The sequence below is a fragment of the Sus scrofa genome, chromosome 4 (assembly GCF_054392235.1).
Source record: "Sus scrofa isolate SSC_HxYL_T2T_F1_AM1 chromosome 4, Sscrofa_HxYL_maternal_Yorkshire_Landrace_v2.0, whole genome shotgun sequence".
Lineage (NCBI taxonomy): Eukaryota > Metazoa > Chordata > Mammalia > Artiodactyla > Suidae > Sus > Sus scrofa.
In genome coordinates, this window is record NC_139386.1 from 100,904,973 (window position 1) to 100,922,126 (window position 17,154).

The window sequence follows — 17,154 nt, forward strand, 5'->3', positions numbered from 1 at the left end:
TGTTGTAATGATGAAGGCGGTGGTGACTGTAATTGGCGAGGGATAACTTGTCTTTTTGACTCCAGCAGCGAGAGAACCTTGGCTTTTTGAGATAGCAGGTGTTTTGCTCTGAGTAAAGCAGTAAGTCAGCATTAACCTAGAGTTGGTCGAATCAGGATGTGAAATGGGACCTGTAGAGTTCCTGGCCAGGCTGATGCTTTACATCTCTTTTGAAGGCTGTGCAATGAAAAGAGCAGCTGTTGTTTCTTCCTTGTTCATTGGAGTGCTTCCCCTGTCTCCTTGTGACCTCTCTGGTGCTGGTGTTTAGCATCTCATACACTTATGCTGTAGGTTCCTAAGTTGGGTGAAGCTCCTTCAAGAGAGCAGGAAACAGCTCCTCTGTTTCCTCCGATCTCTGCAGGTGCCTAGTAAAGGGTCTTACACGCTGTAGAGGCTCATAAATATCTGCTAGGATTATTCCTTCTCCTGTGAGTCCAGGTAGCATGAACTCTGTCTTTTAAAAAATTTTATTGAAATATAGTTAGTTTACAATATTGTGTTGGATTCAAGTGTAGAGCAAAGTGATTCAGTTATATATATACATATATATATATATATATATATATATATACGTGTGTGTATATATATATGTATATAATTATATATATGTATGTATATGTTATATATAATTCCCTTCTCAGATTATTTTCCATTACAGGTTACTACAAGGTATAAATACAGTCTCCTGTGCTATACAGTAGGTCCTTGTTGGTCATCTATTTTATATATAGTAGTATATATATTTTAATCCCAAACTCCTAATTTATCCCTCTCCTCATTCCCCCTTTTGTAACCATAAACTTGTTTTCTGTGTCTGTGGGCCTATTTCTGTTTTATAAATAAGTTTATTTGTATCATTTTCTTAGATTCCACATATAAGTGATATCATATGCTATTTGTCTTTCTCCCTCAGACTTACTTCAGTCAATATGATAATCTCTATGTCCATCCATGTTGCTGTGAATGGCATTATTTCATTCTTTTTTACGGCAGAGTAATAGTCCACTGTATATGTGTACCACATCTTCTTCATCCTTTCCTCTATTGATGGACACTTATGTTGCTTCCATGTCTTGGCTATTGTAAGTAGTGCTGTTTTGAACATACAGGTATGTGTATCTTTTCAAATTCAAGTTTTCTCTGGACATAGGCTCAGGAGTGGCATCGCTGGATCATATGGTAACTTTATTTTTAGTTTTTTAAGGAACTACCATACTATTCTGCACAATGGCTGTACCAATTTACATTCCCACCAACAGTGTAGGAAGGTTCACTTTTCTCCACACCCTCTCCAGAATTTATTTGTAGGCTTTTTGATGATGGCCATTCAGATTGGTGTGAGGTGGTAGCTTTGTTGAAGTATTGATTAGCGCTTCTCTAATAATAAATGATGTTGAATACCTTTTCAAGTGCCTCTTGGCAATCTATGTGTCTTCTTTAGAGAAGTGTCTATTTAGATCTTCCCACTTTTTGATTTGCTTGTTTTGATATTGAGGTGTATGAGCCATGCATAAATTTTGGAACTTAATCCCTTGTCAGTTGCATGGTTGGAAAGTATTTTCTCCCAGTTCATAGGCTGTCTTTGTTTGTTTCCTTTTCCTTTGCAAAAGCTTTTAAGTTTAATTAGGTTCTATTTGTTTACTTTTGTTTTTATTTCCATTACTCCAGGAGATGGATCCAAAAATATATTGCTGAATTTATGTCAAAAATCCTTGCATCCCTGGGAAAATCCCACTTGCTCATTATGTAGCATCCTCTTAATGTATTGTCGGAGTCCGTTTACTAGTATTTTATTGAGAATTTTTGCATCTATGTTCATCAGTGATATTAGCCTGTCATTTTCTTTTGTGTGTGTGTGTGTGTGTGTGTGTGAGATCTTTGGTTTTGGTATCAGGGTGATACCAAAGCTTCATAGAATGAGTTAGGAAGTGTTCCTTCCTCTGTAATTTTGTGGAATAGTTCCAGAAGGACAGGTGTTAATTCTTCTCTAAATGTTCAGTAGACCTCACCTGAAGCCATCTGGTCCTGGACCTTTGCTTGCTGGAAGTATTAAAAGGACTGACTCAGTTTCGGTGTTGGTAATTGATTGGTTTGTTCATCTTTTCTATTTCATCCTGGTTCAGTTGTTGGAAACTGTAACTTTCTAAGAATTTGTTCATTTCCTTTAGGTTGTCCATTTGATTGGTGTATAGTTGCTTGCAGTAGTCTCTTGTGACTGTATTTCTGCGGTGCCAGTTGTAACTTCTTCTTTTTCATTTCTGATTTTATCGATTTGGGCCCTCTCTCTTTTTTTCTTGGTGAGTCTGGCTAAAGGTTTATCAATTTTATTTATCTTTTCAAAGAAACAGATTTTAGTTTCATTGATCTTTTCTATTGCTTGTTTAGTCTCTATTTCATTTATTTCTGTTCTGATCTTTATGATTTCCTTCCTTCTACTAACTTTGGCTTTTGTTTGTTCTTCTTTCCCTAATTGCATCTAAAGGTGCAAGGCAGCCTTGTCTTAAAAAAGCACTGGAGGAGACCCATGGTGTGCCCAACCCACGGGGGCAGGTGGTGGTGGTGCAGAGGTGGGGAGAGAGTGTTTATTAAAGGATCTTTCCAGGATCTTTGCATTTTGGGATCACCTCATGATTTTAAGCCGTACATCAGAGTATTCACATTTTCGGTTCTTGGTTCCATCCATTCCTCTCCTGCTGACTCCCATCTTTCCACCCACCCTCTCCCAATAGAATAATCTATTTGTTTCATGAGTGTTCCTGTGAATGAGTAAATGATAGGAAAGAGACGAATGGAATGGAATGAACGAATTTGGAAGCTACAAAGATGCCTGGACACACAGAAATTCTCATGACTTGCACATTTATTGACTGAGAAGGCACTGGAGTCGGGAGGTAGTTGTACAGAAACCAAGGAGGGAAAACTGCAGAACAAGATGCAGCTCCACAGCTCAGTGGCTTCTTCTGGGTGGATTAAGATGCGGATTGAGAACCTCAAGGCAATATCATGAGAGCGCTAGGCCCATCGGCGCCCACGGAGAACACCTCCAGCTCCATCGCCTCCGTGGCGTCCAGGGGGCCTTACTTGCACGGCCAGGTAGGCGCCTGCTTCTGCTGGGTCTGGTGGCAGACCGGGACGCCCTTGCCACCCCCGGAGCCACCCCCGGAGGAGCCGCCGCCGCAGCCGGAGCCGCCGCCGCCGCCGCCCCCAGAGGAGCCACCCCCGCAGCCGGAGCCGCCGCCACCCCCACCGCCCCCGCAGCTGGGGAAGTAGCAGTCGCCGCCCCCGGACGAGCCGCCGCAGCTGCCGCCGGACGACCCTCCTCCGTAGCCCTGGCTGGGCAAGCACGAGGTCTGGGAGGTCTGCTGCGAGGACGAGTAGTAGCCGGAGCCACCGCCAGAGGAGCCTCCGCCGCAGCCGGAGCCGCCACCCGAGGATCCGCCGCCGCATCCCGAGCTGCCTCCGGCGGAGCCGCCGCTAGAGACGCCTCCGTAGCTCTGGCACTGGACCTGCTGGCCAGAGGAGCCGCCCCCGGAGGAGCCGCCGCCGCTAGGATAGCAGCCACCCCCGGAGGAGCCGCCGCCGCTAGGATAGCAGCCGCCCCCGGAGGAGCCGCCGCCGCCAGAGTAGCCTCCGCAGCCGGAGCTGCCGCCACCGCCGGAGTACTTGATGCTTCCACCGGAGCCGCCGCTGCCGCCGCCGCCGCCGCCGCCGCCGCAACCACCTGAACCGCCGCCGCCAGAGTAGCCTCCGCAGCCGGAGCTGCCGCCACCGCCGGAGTACTTGATGCTTCCACCGGAGCCGCCGCCGCCGCCGCCGCCGCCGCCGCCGCAACCAGCCGAACCGCCGCCGCCAGAGTAGCCTCCACAGCCGGAGCTGCCGCCGCCCCCATAGCAGCTGCCGCCGCCGCCGCCGCCGCCGCCGCCGCCGCCAGAGTACTTGATGCTTCCACCGGAACTGCCGCCGCTGCAACCACCTGAACCGCCGCCACCAGAGTAGCCGCCGCCGCCGCCGCCGCTATAGAAGACACAGCCACCACCACTGCCGCCGCCGCCGCCTCCAGAGGTCTTCCCGCAATCCACTGGGGGCTGGGGGGTGGGTTGCTTTTTCTGGTATGACATCTTGCTTAAGAAGAAACCGAACCCTGGAAGGAAAGCAGAGAGCATCACTGGACCAGCTGCAAGAGGATGCAGTGGCAGAGGCAGCTGCATCCATGGCAACGCCCATCATCCTCTGACCAGCACTGCCTGGGCCAGGCTTGATACTTCTCTGATCAAATCCAGGAGAGCACGCTCAGCTGGAAATTCTAGATTTAGTGCTTTTAGAACAGAGTTTTGCTCCTCCTGCCAAGCTTTATCTTTTCATTTTTATAGGTTTTTGGTGTGGTGACCTTTTTATAGATAATAGAGCTGTAGCCTTTCTTACTTCTGGTGTCTGCCCCCCTTGTAGCTGAAGTCGGTATCCAAAGTCTTTACCAAGCTTTAAATAGCCCACTTAGTGGTGCCCATTTCTCTTTCTCTCCCAGCTCTGCCTCTGGCCTCTGCTGTGTGATCTTGTGGCAAATGGCCCACAGTTTGCCTGTTCCCTCACTTCCTGTAAAATGGAATAGTTTGAGCATTTCACTTCTCAGTTTTCCTCTGTTGCCAACAGGGATTCTGAGGGCAAATAGAAAATTACCAGAAACCTCCACCTGGGGGCGGGGGAGGGATTTTACCCATCCCTGGCACAACAGAGGGAAGTTTGTCTGAACACCAAGAGGGCTTTTGCACCCCATTCTCTGCAAAAGAGTATTAGTTCAAACTCTTGGTCTGTTCCACTGAGCTCAGCTCTGATCTCAGGTCAGTTATCAGAAAAGGCAGGCTCCCCCATGGTCCTGTCAGGACAGAGGACCCCAATGGTCCTTTCACCCAGCATCTCTGACTGGAAGTTACCAGTTTTGCTTATGTCCAGCCTTGGATAAGGGGACCATAATGAGCAGAAAGTTGAGTCCCAGCAGCTCACAAGTCATTTCTCTCTCAGAATATCTTGTGTATAACAGGCATGGGGTGCCTGTGACTCCTAAAATCTCCCCCATCTGCAGCATTCTCTGAATCATTCTTCCTGTCCTCTGAGATTACATTCAGCTTCTCGTCCTTACAGGTTCACTAGGTCCATCCAGCTCATTCGCAGGCTGCCTGGGACAGTCTCTGCAGAATGCCCTTCTGTGCTCAGCACTGAGCGTGCTCCTACAGGGGTGCCAGAGTGGCAGGAGATCATCTTTGTGGCGTTTACTTTCTGGCCAGAAGATCAGAAGCACCATCTGCACAGCAGCAGCTCTGCTCACTTTCCTGCCTGAAGCCCCTCTAAATGTGAATGCAGTCATAAAGCAGAGGTCCTGTAGGTCCCCAAGGGGAGAGAGGCCTTGCCTGTTTGCCCCCTGGTCCATATAGCCCATGCAGGCCTGGGTAAGACCAGCTGGGAAGATGAGAGCCAGTAGAACCCACACTTACCCAAAGCACGAGGAAGGGTGAGTGAGGAGAGGAGATGCTGGCTGTGTGAGAAGCACTGGAGCTCCTGCAGTTTTATACTCTTGATTCCTGACTCATCTGTATTGATCTGGGCCAGCCTGTCATGTTACGTGACCTATGGCTGTTGCCCCACCTCCCTTTGATTGCAGCCCATTCAGGGTGGCCCATTTATGAAGATTTTGGCATTCTTGACATAAGCAGCCTCGTGTGTGACTGGCCCCTTCTCTGATGCAACTGTGCAGCAGGCTGGCCAGTGGGGGACGGCCACCCAGAGCGGATGGCAGACATTGTTTCCAAAACCTCTGGCATGGTGCACATGCCATAACCAAAGGGTGGTGCTTGAGGAATGGGTCTCAGACTCTTCAGCAGCCCAAGAGAGTCACGCTGGAGATCTCAGCCCTTGGTCCAAGGCATAGGACCTTTCAGATCCCTCTGTTCGGCTTCGGAACCGCCCCCCCCAAACTTTACTTATTTATTTTAAAAATTCTATTATATTGAAGTATGGTTGATTTCTAATGTTGTGTTAATTTTTTCTGTACAGCAAAGTGATTCAGTTATACACACACACATATGATTCAGTTACGCGCACACATACACACACACGCACACACATATTCTTTTTCATATTCTTTCCCATGGTGGTTTATCACAGGACGTTGGCTATAGTTCCCTGTGCTGTGCAGTAGGACCTCGTTGTTTAACAAGACCCTTCAGAACTTTAGAGAGATCCTGTCTCTCCTTTGCCAAAAAGTTCTCCCCCAGGGTTTCATGTGTGCTTCACAGTCTTGCTCCCTGGCTTGAGAGAGTGAGTCCCCAGCACCGTTCTGGGCCGCACACCCTGGACAGCACTATAAATAATGGGACAGTGGTGGCTCCTTTGATTTATTCCTGGAAACAGTGAATGTCTGAAAAATACTGATCCTCACGACTGATTTTCTTTGCAGAGGAGCAAGTCAAGAGATTGACCCTGTGGTCCTTCTCCCTGTGGGGCTCTGGAGTCCTGTTGTCTCGTGCATTAACACTGATCTCAGCCTAAGAGGCAGGCGTGGAATGGAATGGACTTGAGATGAGGTGGCTGGGTTTGGGTGCTCCCTATGTAACTTGCCAGCTGTGTCACCTTGTGCAAAGTCACAGCCGCTTATCCAGTGCCTACACCTAGCAGGCACTTAATAAGCATTAGTTGACTCTTGAATGAACAGACTTTCTGATGCCCCGTTGCCTTGTCTATCAAATAGGAATGGTAATACCTGTTTTGCCAGTGCCAGGAGGGAGTCCACAGATGGCTCGAGGCAGGCTCTCATCTAGGAAAATAACTCAAAAATTTCCAGTTGATGCTGGACCAGTAGCATCAACTCTGTGTATGAAGAGCAGCATTTTGCTCTCTTCTTTCATCACTGGGACTCAATTGCTATTGTTTCAGATACCACATTCGAACCTCGTTCCACCCAGCTATGTATTGAAATGACAGCTCCAATAACAAATTGGCTGTTAATTAAGGTGGAGTTTTAATGACCCAAACGATCTGACTACACTGTGGCCTTCAGAAACTTGTGGCACTAGTTTTAGTGTGGACAACAGGCACCCAGGTGAACCTGGGAGGAACCCAGGTGCTCCCCTCCTGAGAGAAGAGCCAGAGGGAGAAGCCAGGATCTGTTGGAGAAAGCCCTTTTAACTTGAAGCGGAGGCACGCTGGAGATTTGGGAGGGAAACAGGCTCTTCTAACTAGATGACTGCTGTGGGTATAATAGGAGTTTTATTTAATCAAATTCGCAGGAGAAAGGGAGAAAATAGACCGTGGTTCCTGCGCTGATCTGTGGGCCCACGTCGACCCATTACTGTGTGTTCCCTAGTCCTTGGGAAAATGTAAATTCAAGGAGGTCAGCCGTGTGTTTGTAAGAAGGAAAGTCTAATTTTGAAGTTATGGCCCTCCTACATTTTTTGCTTTGGTATGTGCGTTAAAACTCCATTTCTTTTAAAAGCCATGCTCACCAGAGGTCGTTGTTTCTTTCATGTCCTTACTTGTCAGAATGAAATTTGGCTAAATATAATTTGATTATCACATTTATTGAAGGAGATGTTACTTTATGAAATTCCCAAGTTTGGAGATGGCTCCAAAGAGCTAATAATTATGAAATTGCTCATGTTGGTTTGGAGGATTCCTGTTCTTCTCAAGAAATATATGATATTTTCTTTCTATCAGAATTAATATCCTAATGCTTTATTCATTAGTCCAGCTGATACCAGAGTACTATAAAGTAAATGTTTCACAAGCAGGCATTAGTAGGTGCTCAGTAAATCTTGATGGAATTAAGGGGATTTCTTGAGTCAGCCCTCTGGGAGATGGGACCTGGTCCCTGTCCACAGGCGATCCACAGTGTGAGAGGAGGTTACAGGTCTTGAGCTTAGGGGGCCCTCAGTCTGATAGAAGTCTGCTCATTATAATCTTTAAGTATCTAAAACTTCACACACACATTCTCATGGCTGAGTGCTGAAAATCTACCTAACTGAGGGGAGAAGGGCAAGGGATAGTTTGTAAAGAATATAAGGGACCCGGAATTCCCGTCATGGCTCATCAGGAACAAATCTGTCTGGCATCCATGAAGATGCAGGTCCAATCCCTCACCTTGCTCAGTGTGTTAAGGATCCGGCGTTGCGGTGAGCTGTGGTGTAGGTTGCAGACACGGCTCAGATCCTGAGTTGCTGTAGCTGTGGTGTAGGCCAGCAGCTTTAGATCCGATTGGAACCCTGCCTGGGAACCTTCATATGCTGCTGGTACGGCAAAAAAAAAAAAAAAAAAAAAAAAAAAATATAATGGACCAAGGGCAGGGGTTTGGAAGTATAGACAGGAGAGGCATAGAGTTTGTAAGCCCTTAGTGTTGTTTACATTCACTGGGCAAAGTTTTCTCTTAGAATCCCGGCCCTGGAGGCGCCTCTGAGCCCCGGGCACCCACCTGGGCTGCCATTCATCTCCTCTCTCCAGCCTTTCTGGGTGTGCAGCCTTAGAGGTCTGGGAGAAGGACAGCTCTCTGTGGATCCCAGCTGCTGTAATTCCTTCTCCAGGAAGCTTCCTGGGGTTCATCCCGCCCACTGCTTCCATCCCCCTCCCCACTTTTCTTTTCCAAGGCCTTAAGAAGTGATTGTCCTGTCACAGTCTGCTAATGTCACAGTAGCCTTTGGCAAGTTAGAACTGTCTTTGAATCCAGGGTCCTCATTAGTTTTTTTTTTTTTCTTTTTAGGGCCACACCTGTGGCATATGGAGGTTCCCAGGCTAGGGATCAAATTGGAGCTACAACTGCCGGCCTGCACCACAGCCACAGCAATGTGAACTGCGTCTGCAACCTACACCACAGCTCATGGCAACACTGGATCCTTAAGCCATGGATGGAGGCCAGGGATCGAACCCTCATCCTCATGGACACTGGTCGGATTTGCTTCTGCTGAGCCACGATGGGAACGCCCTCATTAATTCTTTACTCTGCATCCTAAGATGGGTTTATAACCTCCTGGGGCCTTAGCAGGACATATTGACTCTTGACATGTGTCTCTTGGGTGTTTTTGGAGCTCATCCTTGCCCACAGCGGACCTGGTCTGTGTTCCTGAAGAGCTTGTAGCCGCAGGCAGGGTGAGCAGTGCACTCAGGGCCAATTCTGCCTGGCTTGCATACTTCCTGTGGGAGCAGACACCGGGCTTTAAGGACCGCTGTCACCTATGTGCCTTGTTCATCTCTCACAATGGTCCTGTGTGCTCAGGGGTATGTCATCCTTATTCCCTAGATGAGGAGGTGGCTCATCAAGGCCCATACGTCTGCTTAAAGTCCCAAAGCCAGGATTCAGACTCAGTTCTTTGGATTCTACCTCTTGTTCCTTTCCAGGCACTACACACCTTCCCTTTTGGGATCAATATGAGCAGAATGAAGGGCTGACTCCCCACTCAGGTTCCGTTTCATGTCCTCTGGAGGCAGGGGACAAAGATGGCTCTCACAGGTTCTCCCTTCTCCTTAGGGACAGTTCCAGGCATTGGTGGGAGGCAGGAGGTGGAAAGACCATAGAGATCATTCAATCAGCTTCTACCGTTGGTAGAGGTCGATGAAGAACCCAAACCCCCGAGAGGCTAAGCCACGTCCCCAGGGCACAGAGCAAGGCCAGGACTAGAACTCAGGTCTCTGGCCTCCCAACTCAGTTCTCCCTTCTACTGCCGATTCGGGTTGGGACTCTGGTTTCTCCTGACAAGAGTACCTCCAGGGGTTGGCAGTGGGACCAGGGAGTTGTTCAAATGACAGTAAAAGTATTTCCGAGCTGAGCAGACATGCTCCAGGAAGCTGCTGGGCCTGGGTGCTCTAGCCTCTGGGCCTGGAAATAAACTGCTGATGTCATGAGGCTCTTTCACAGGTGGGCAGTTGCCCCGTAGCCTGAGGGCTCAGGGCCTGCTTCCTGAGCTCACGTGTAAACTTTATAGCAGGGAGGGGCAGTGAGCAGCCTCTGTGGGCCCCAGTCCTGCTCTGAGATAGGCAGCGTCACAGGAGCCCTCCCAGGACTTTTGTGCGTGGTGATGGTCGACAGTCTGAGAATGCCCAGGGTGGGCTCCTAGACCAGCCATCTGTGGGTGGATAATCCATGTTGTTTTAAGGGAATCCCAAATCAAATGGAATCTGGAAATCAATATGACAGGAAGGCCAAAGCGAAAGCATTTCAAACCCCGTAGCCTTCTGGGTTCTTTGGCCTAAAATGTGAACCCCGGTTTTTCAGATATGCGCTGCTTTAGGTGAAGGCACCGATGCACTTCTTTCCTGGGGTCCTTGAAATGCAAGGCAAGGTGAATGCTCTTTCATTTTGCATTTGAGTTCTCTGTTGGTACTTACATGTTTCTTTCAGGAATTGCCTGGGCTGCAGTGGCCTTTGGGTGTGACTTCTCTCTTACCACAAACTGTTCATAGGATTTTCTACTGAAGATCCGAATACAAATCTAGTCTCTGTCTTGGCCAGTAAACCTTTGTTCCTCAGGCTTTCTGGTTAGTCTTAATTTTTTGCTCACCCTTGCAGCTATACTTGTTATTTTAGCAGCTGAACCTGTTGAAATTAGGTGGATGACTTGGGGCAAGCCTTCCTCTGCCTAAAGAGTAGAAATGGTCACAGTTTGGTTGGTGGGTCTCTAGTGGCTTCTTTGTTTGGTTCCATCCAGGTGCTCAGAGACGCCCAAGGTGAGAGACTGTGCAACTGTTGTTTACATCTGTGTAGGTTCCCAGGGCTTTTCCTTCTGGGCTGGAAGCACCATCCAGGCAAGATGAGATCTTCATAAACCTCCATATCCCCATCTAACTCAGGGCTGGGCATTGGTACGAATATTTGATATATATTTATTGACCAGCCAAGAAGATGAGCCAGGGTAAATAGAATCTGATTTATTTCTTTACTTGTTTATTTATTTTTGCTTTTTTTTTTTTTTTTTTTTCTTTCCCTTTCTAGGGCCGCTCCGGTGGCACATGGAGCTTCCCAGGCCAGGGGTCTAATTGGAGCTGCAGCCACCAGCCTACGCTAGAGCCACAGCAACGCGGGATCCGAGCCGCGTCCTCGGCCCACACCACAGCTCAGGGCAACGCCGGATCCTCAACCCACTGAGCAAGGCCAGGGGTCAAACCTGCAACCTCAGGGTTCCTAGTCAGATTCGTTAACCACTGCACCATGACGGGAACTCCGAATCTAATTTATTTTTTTGACAGAAAAACCACTCTCCCCTGCCACCCCACTCCGCCCCTTCCATCCAAGGTGCGGGATCCCCTCATTGTCTCCTCCTTCTTAGTTTTCAGAATATCCCTTGGCTCGGGCTTCCGGCAATCCTGACCACCTATTTCCAGTGGTCATCTTCTTGGCTGGGCCTGAAGCAAAGGGGAGCTGTGAGGTTTGCCAGTCTTGGATCTGTTCCGATGGGTAGAGATGAGAATCTTTTCTGAGGTCTTGGGGTCATGAGGGAACCTGGCCCTACCACCAATGTCCTGTGAATTTGGGCGTGGCACTGTCCACCTCCCCCCCGCCTGCCCCCCCAGGACCCCTCTCTGGACAGAGAGGAGGGAGAGATGAGGAAGGTCAGAGGCAGTGATGGGAATAAAACTAGCTGGAAAGACAAGAATCATGGCCTCTTGGAAAAGAGCATGGAAACCCTGGCATCTCCCTGAGGGCCAGCTCTGGGCTCAAATCAGAGGCATTTGGGGACTTTTCTGACCCGAGAGCATTTCCCCACCTGAACTGACTGTGGAGGAGGAGGGATGGGTAGAGCAGGGGGGGCCGGGTGAGGAAAGTTGGCCTATGTTATGAATAACCTTTGCAGAGTATCATTACTCAGGGTGGATATAATTGCACGGGATTAAGAAAGGCATGTGGACAGGCTGCGTTTCTTTAGATCCTCCCTCAATTAGCATCTATCCGTTTGGGTCTCAGAGGAAGGATTAATTTGGCTCCTGAATGCTCCTTGGCAGTGAATCCCCTGGTGGTGGAACTGGCCTTCTTACCCTCTAGTAAGTCATCCTGCTCTAAAATGCAAAGAAAAAAAAAATAGTAGCCTCCACACTGAGGTATATGGAGTGACTGGCCAATGGGGAGCTGCTGTACAGCACAGAGAACTCTACCCAATGTTCTGTGATCATCTATGTGCGAAAAGAATCTGGAAGAGGATGGATGTGGGCACCTGTGTAACTGAATCGCTTTGTGGTACAGGCGACATTATCACTACCTTGTAAATCAACTATGCTTCAATAAACCTCCAAAAAGTGAAAAGTAGCCTCACTACAGATAATTTGAAAAGCAAAGCAAAAGAAAAATATTCACCTATAATTCTGGAGGTCAAATACAACTGATTCGAATGTTCAGGTTTTGTTGAGTCTTTGTATCCTGCTCTTTTTTTCTTTTCGTTTTATTCTTCCCTTTTATATAAACTCTCAGTTTTGGGTGCTGATTTTCCATGTGATGTTGTTATCACCCCCACGCCCCGGTGCCCTCCATGGTCTCTCTCTCTCTCATTTATTTTTGTCTTTTTAGGGGTGCACCCGCAGCATATGGAGGTTCCCAGGCTAGGGGTCGAATCGGAGCTGCAGCTGCTGGCCTACCCCACAGCCACAGCAGTGCAGGATCCGAGCCGCGTCTGTGACCTACACCACAGCTTACGGCAATGCCAGATCCTTAACCCACTGAGCGAGGCCAGGGATGGAACCCGCATCCTCATGGATCCTAGTTGGGTTTATTTCTGCTGCACCATGATGGGAACTCCCCCTCCCTGGTCTTGTAACCATTTGTTTTGGTGGCTGTGCTTCGCTGCCCACTCTGAGTCTTCCCACTTAGACCTTCCTAATGTCCCGGGACCTCTGTACCCTGGAGAACTCATTACTGAATGTCATTGGGTCTCGCTTGTCTCTGTGATTGGGGTGGGGGGCTTTATATGCACAAAGTGGCTGCCAGGAGCTAAGGAGAAAGGTTTGTTGTGTGGGGGGCCCTCCCCGCTTGCTTCTTGTCTCCCGTCTCTCCTCATGCAGGATCTAGTGCCTCAGTTCCCCAAGACTCTAACTCCACAGAATCATTATTTTTCCCCAGATGTCTTGTCTCCTTCAATGTCGTCTTCTCTTCACAAGGCTTCTGGGCCACTCATTCCCTTGGGATTGTGTGGTCTGAAGGGACATCTTTTAGTGCGTGTGTGACAAGGTACGTGGAAAGGCCAGAGACGGAGTCTGCAGTTTAGTGGGGCATTTGGAAAAGAAGTCGCTTAGGATGCTTGAGAGCAATAGAAGCCAATTGTGGGAGTCGAGGGGTGCGGGTAGGGATGCAGAGAAAAGAAGCGGGTGGAAAACCCTTCTTGGAAGAGGTAATTTTTTTTTCTTTTCTTTTTACAACCATGGCACGTAGGAGTTCCAGGGCTCTGGGTCGAATGGGAGCAACTGAGGTCTACACTACAGTCATGGCAACACCCGATCTGAGCGGCACCTGCGATCTACGCCATAGCTTGCTGCAACACTGGATCCTTCATCCACTGAGCGAGGCCAGGGATCCAACCCGAATCCTCACAGAGAGGACATCAGGTCCTTAACCCCCTGAGCCACAACGGGAACTCCCAGGAGAGGTCAGTTTGCGGTGGGGTTGGAAAGCAGAGAAAACAAGCTAGGTTTCTCCAGATTGGGGCTTTGGCTCTCGCATTGCCTTCATGTGTATGTATATGTGTGGTGTGTGGACATGTGTGTATGTGTGGTGTGTGGACATGTGTGTATGTGTGTTTATGCAGGTGGTGTGTGGACATGGGTCCATGTGTGTCTGTGTGTCTGTCTCCTCGCCTCACACCTCATCTCCTCTTTCTTGCAGAACATGTTTCGTCTCTCTTGGGGAGGCAGACCGGATGGTGGGCGCTTCTCCATGGCCCTGGGCCTGCTCTCTGACCCTCACTTGTCAGCCAGCCCTCGGTGGGTACAACTTTACGGTGTGTGGAGCTGACCCACATCATTCGTCATGATCTGTGTCTCTAGCCGGGGCAGCGAATTTGCCCTGTTACATCATTCTTCTGCTAAAAACCTTCAGATCCTCTACATCAGGATGAAGCCCCAATTTTTTAGTTCAAAGGGCCTTTTGTGGTTCGCTTTCTGCCCACCTCTAACTTTTGCCCTGGAGAAGCATTTTGCTGCAGACAAACTCAGCGACCCCTCCCCCCCGAGCCAGGCTGCGTTTGATGCCTTCGTATTGTTTTCCTGTGCTTTCCCCCCCGTGTCTGGGAGGGCCCCCTTTCCTCAGTCTGTCCAGCTTCTATTTTCCGTTCACCACTCTTCCGCCGTCCCTCCTCCAGGAAAGCGTCTCCAACACCGCAGTCTGATGGAGAGAGCACGTCTCCTTGCAGAGCAGTCGTCCTGTCTCCCACTCGGCTGAGGTCTCCTTGGAGGGGGTGTCAGGTCTTGTTCACTGTCCTACACCTCAGGGCTTTAGCACAAAGCCTGGCACAGCCCGCAGGGGATGCGCGTAGAATGCACAGGGGAATGAATGAACTGCTCCATAGCTGCCCACACAGGGGCTGGGAGAGTAGGTGCTTCAGCTTGGGTGGGGAGCGTACACGTCTTCGTCTTATTTTCACCTCCCCAATGAGGTGGTTTGCTCCTTACGGGCAGGGATGGCATTGCAGCTCCTAGTAAATCTGCAGCCTGTAGATACACCAGGCCCTAAGTCAGGGTTTATTGAAAGAGAAGAAAAAAAAAATAAATAAAGAATGAAGTAGAGAATGGAGGGAAGGAAAAAAGGGACAGAAGAATTAACAATGCTGTTTTGAGTCTGGTCAGAATGACTTTCTCCATCCAACTTTGGGTTTTCTGAGCTAATTCTGGTCACTCCCCAAAATTGTAAGGTCTATTTATCCCGCAAGGAGGGAGATAATTGATATTATATCATTTTAGAAGTTTGAAAGTTGATGTCAGAACAGGCTTCTGATTTATTGATGTGATTTCCCTATCAATCAGATTAATATATATTACTAGGCTAATATATTAATCTACTAATAGACTTAAGATCTGATTAAGTTATTCATGTATTTCATTGCTATGATTCATTGGGATGTTTTACTCTTTTAATCCTCACTGGATCCTATCTAGATTACAGAAATGTTGCATAAAGTGAGGTGTGCTTGCAAACTGATGAATCACACATCCTCCTTTTTTTTGTTGTTTTGTTGCCACACCCACGGCAGGGCAAAATTCCCAGGCCAGGGATCGAACCTGCACCACAGCAGTGACCCAAGCCACCGCAGGGATAATACTGGATCCTTAGCTCGCTGAGCCGCACAGAAACTCCCCACCCTCCTTAATTTAATAGCTATGCACTGCTTTTTTTGCCTCTTAGGAAAACACTGAAGTTTGTGTGCTAGACTGTGTGTTTGGATCCCGAGTTCTTTTCTTATTTATCTTGGAATTTGGAGCAAGTCACTTGACCTCAACCTTAAAACAGGGTATAAAATAATACCAACCTCACAATTACTGGGTTAGCGTAGGAGAAAACCAAATTCTAACCCTGACCATTTTAATTGAGGGAAAAGATTAGCAAATGCAATCTGGGAATATAAACCACTTCTTTGAGCGCTTGAGAATGAAGAGCAAATGCGAAGTTTCCCCACTCCCTCTCCTCCCTCTCTTCAAAAAAAAAGTGACCTGTTTATGTCTGAAGACCGTGGAAAGAAGTAGAAAACATTAATTATACAGGTGAAAATATACGATGGGGTGATAATTTGTAAGGGGAATGAATAAAATGCTATTAAACTGTTAATTTTGACCTTCCAAAAGATCTTAATGGGCTCTCTCTTTTTTTTTTCTTTTTAGGGCCGCACCCAAGGCATATGGAGGTTCCCAGGCTAGGGGTCAAATCGGAGCTGTAGCTGCCAGCCTACACCAGAGCCACAGCAATGCAGGATCCAATCCGAGCCACCTCTGCGACCTACACCACAGTGCACGGCAATGCCAGATGCTTAACCCACTGAGTGAAGCCAGGGATCAAACCCACAACGTCATGGTTCCTAGTTGGATTCATTTCTGCTGCACCACAACAGGAACTCCTTAATGGGCTTAATATTTTCACTCATTTGCTAATTTGGATAGATTAGCAAAGTCAGATTTTATTTTAATCATCTCTTCATGCCAAGAATAGAATGCAGAGGTGATATTTACATAACATTTGATAATTTTCCAGAAGTATTTGTAGTCATGCACTACTTTTAGAGTTTATTAGGAAGAAGCACTTCTGATTTATGACTTTCATGGATATCATTGCTTAACATGAGGAAAAAGAAAAGTAATACACAGTCATATACCTTTCAAGATAAATTTGGCTAAGTGAACATAGTGAGTTGACCAAGAGAAAAATATTGATAATGCAAGTGGTTCCTGGATAAGGGAAAACCTATGAAGGACATATGTGAATTCCTGAGGTTTCAGAAGCCCTAGGTTACAGCATGGTCCTTGCTATTTCCGTTTGGAGGGTTCCAGCGTCCTCCAGGGTTATGCAGCCTGTGCTGAAGGAGTCCTGCTCCCACGTTCAGCCAAGGGCAGGGGGAAGGGTCGGAAGTGTGAGGGCAGGTCCATCTCTTTCCTTTGCCGAAGCAGATCCCTGGACCTGATACCACTCATCCTACCACTAGTGCCCCCAGCCTCTTCTATTCTGCCTCCAAATCATTCTCTAAAATGACCCCTGGGTTGTGGTGAGACTTTGGGGACCGAATTGGTGTCAGGAGACATGAGGCAGCATCTTGGTTTTATCACTTGCTAGCTGTGGGACCACATGTAATGAGACTGAACCTTTCTGAACCCGTGTCTTGGTGTGTCAAATGGGTTTGATTGCCTATGTTTTGAGGTTGTGGTGAGGGTTAAGCAAGATCTATTATTTGGGAAAGCTATTGGAAAATAGTAGGTGTTCGATTAAATATTGGTTGAACATTAAGGAAAAGCTCTAAATTCATTTAAATCAGGGTGGAGGGAGTTCCTGTTGTGGCTCAGCAGTAATGAACCTGACTAGTGAGTTCAATCCCTGGTCTCACTCAGTGGGTTAAGGATCCATGAACTGCAGTGTAGGTCGCAGATGTGGCTCAGAGCCCATGTTGCTGTAGTTGTGGC

At 48.0% G+C, this 17,154-nt stretch overlaps 1 protein-coding gene across 1 annotated transcript; it reads right to left on the bottom strand.

Annotated features, from left to right (window-relative positions):
* Nucleotides 1-2,881: 2,881 nt before the first annotated feature.
* LORICRIN (loricrin cornified envelope precursor protein) lies at nucleotides 2,882-5,566 on the bottom strand. The gene is made up of 2 exons (XM_085021289.1): nucleotides 5,526-5,566; nucleotides 2,882-4,180 (listed from the first exon to the last, which is right to left on the bottom strand). Exon 2 carries the CDS (start codon nucleotides 4,155-4,157, stop codon nucleotides 3,117-3,119), a length of 1,041 nt encoding a protein of 346 aa, XP_084877415.1. The 5' UTR covers nucleotides 4,158-4,180; nucleotides 5,526-5,566; the 3' UTR covers nucleotides 2,882-3,116.
* Nucleotides 5,567-17,154: the final 11,588 nt, after the last annotated feature.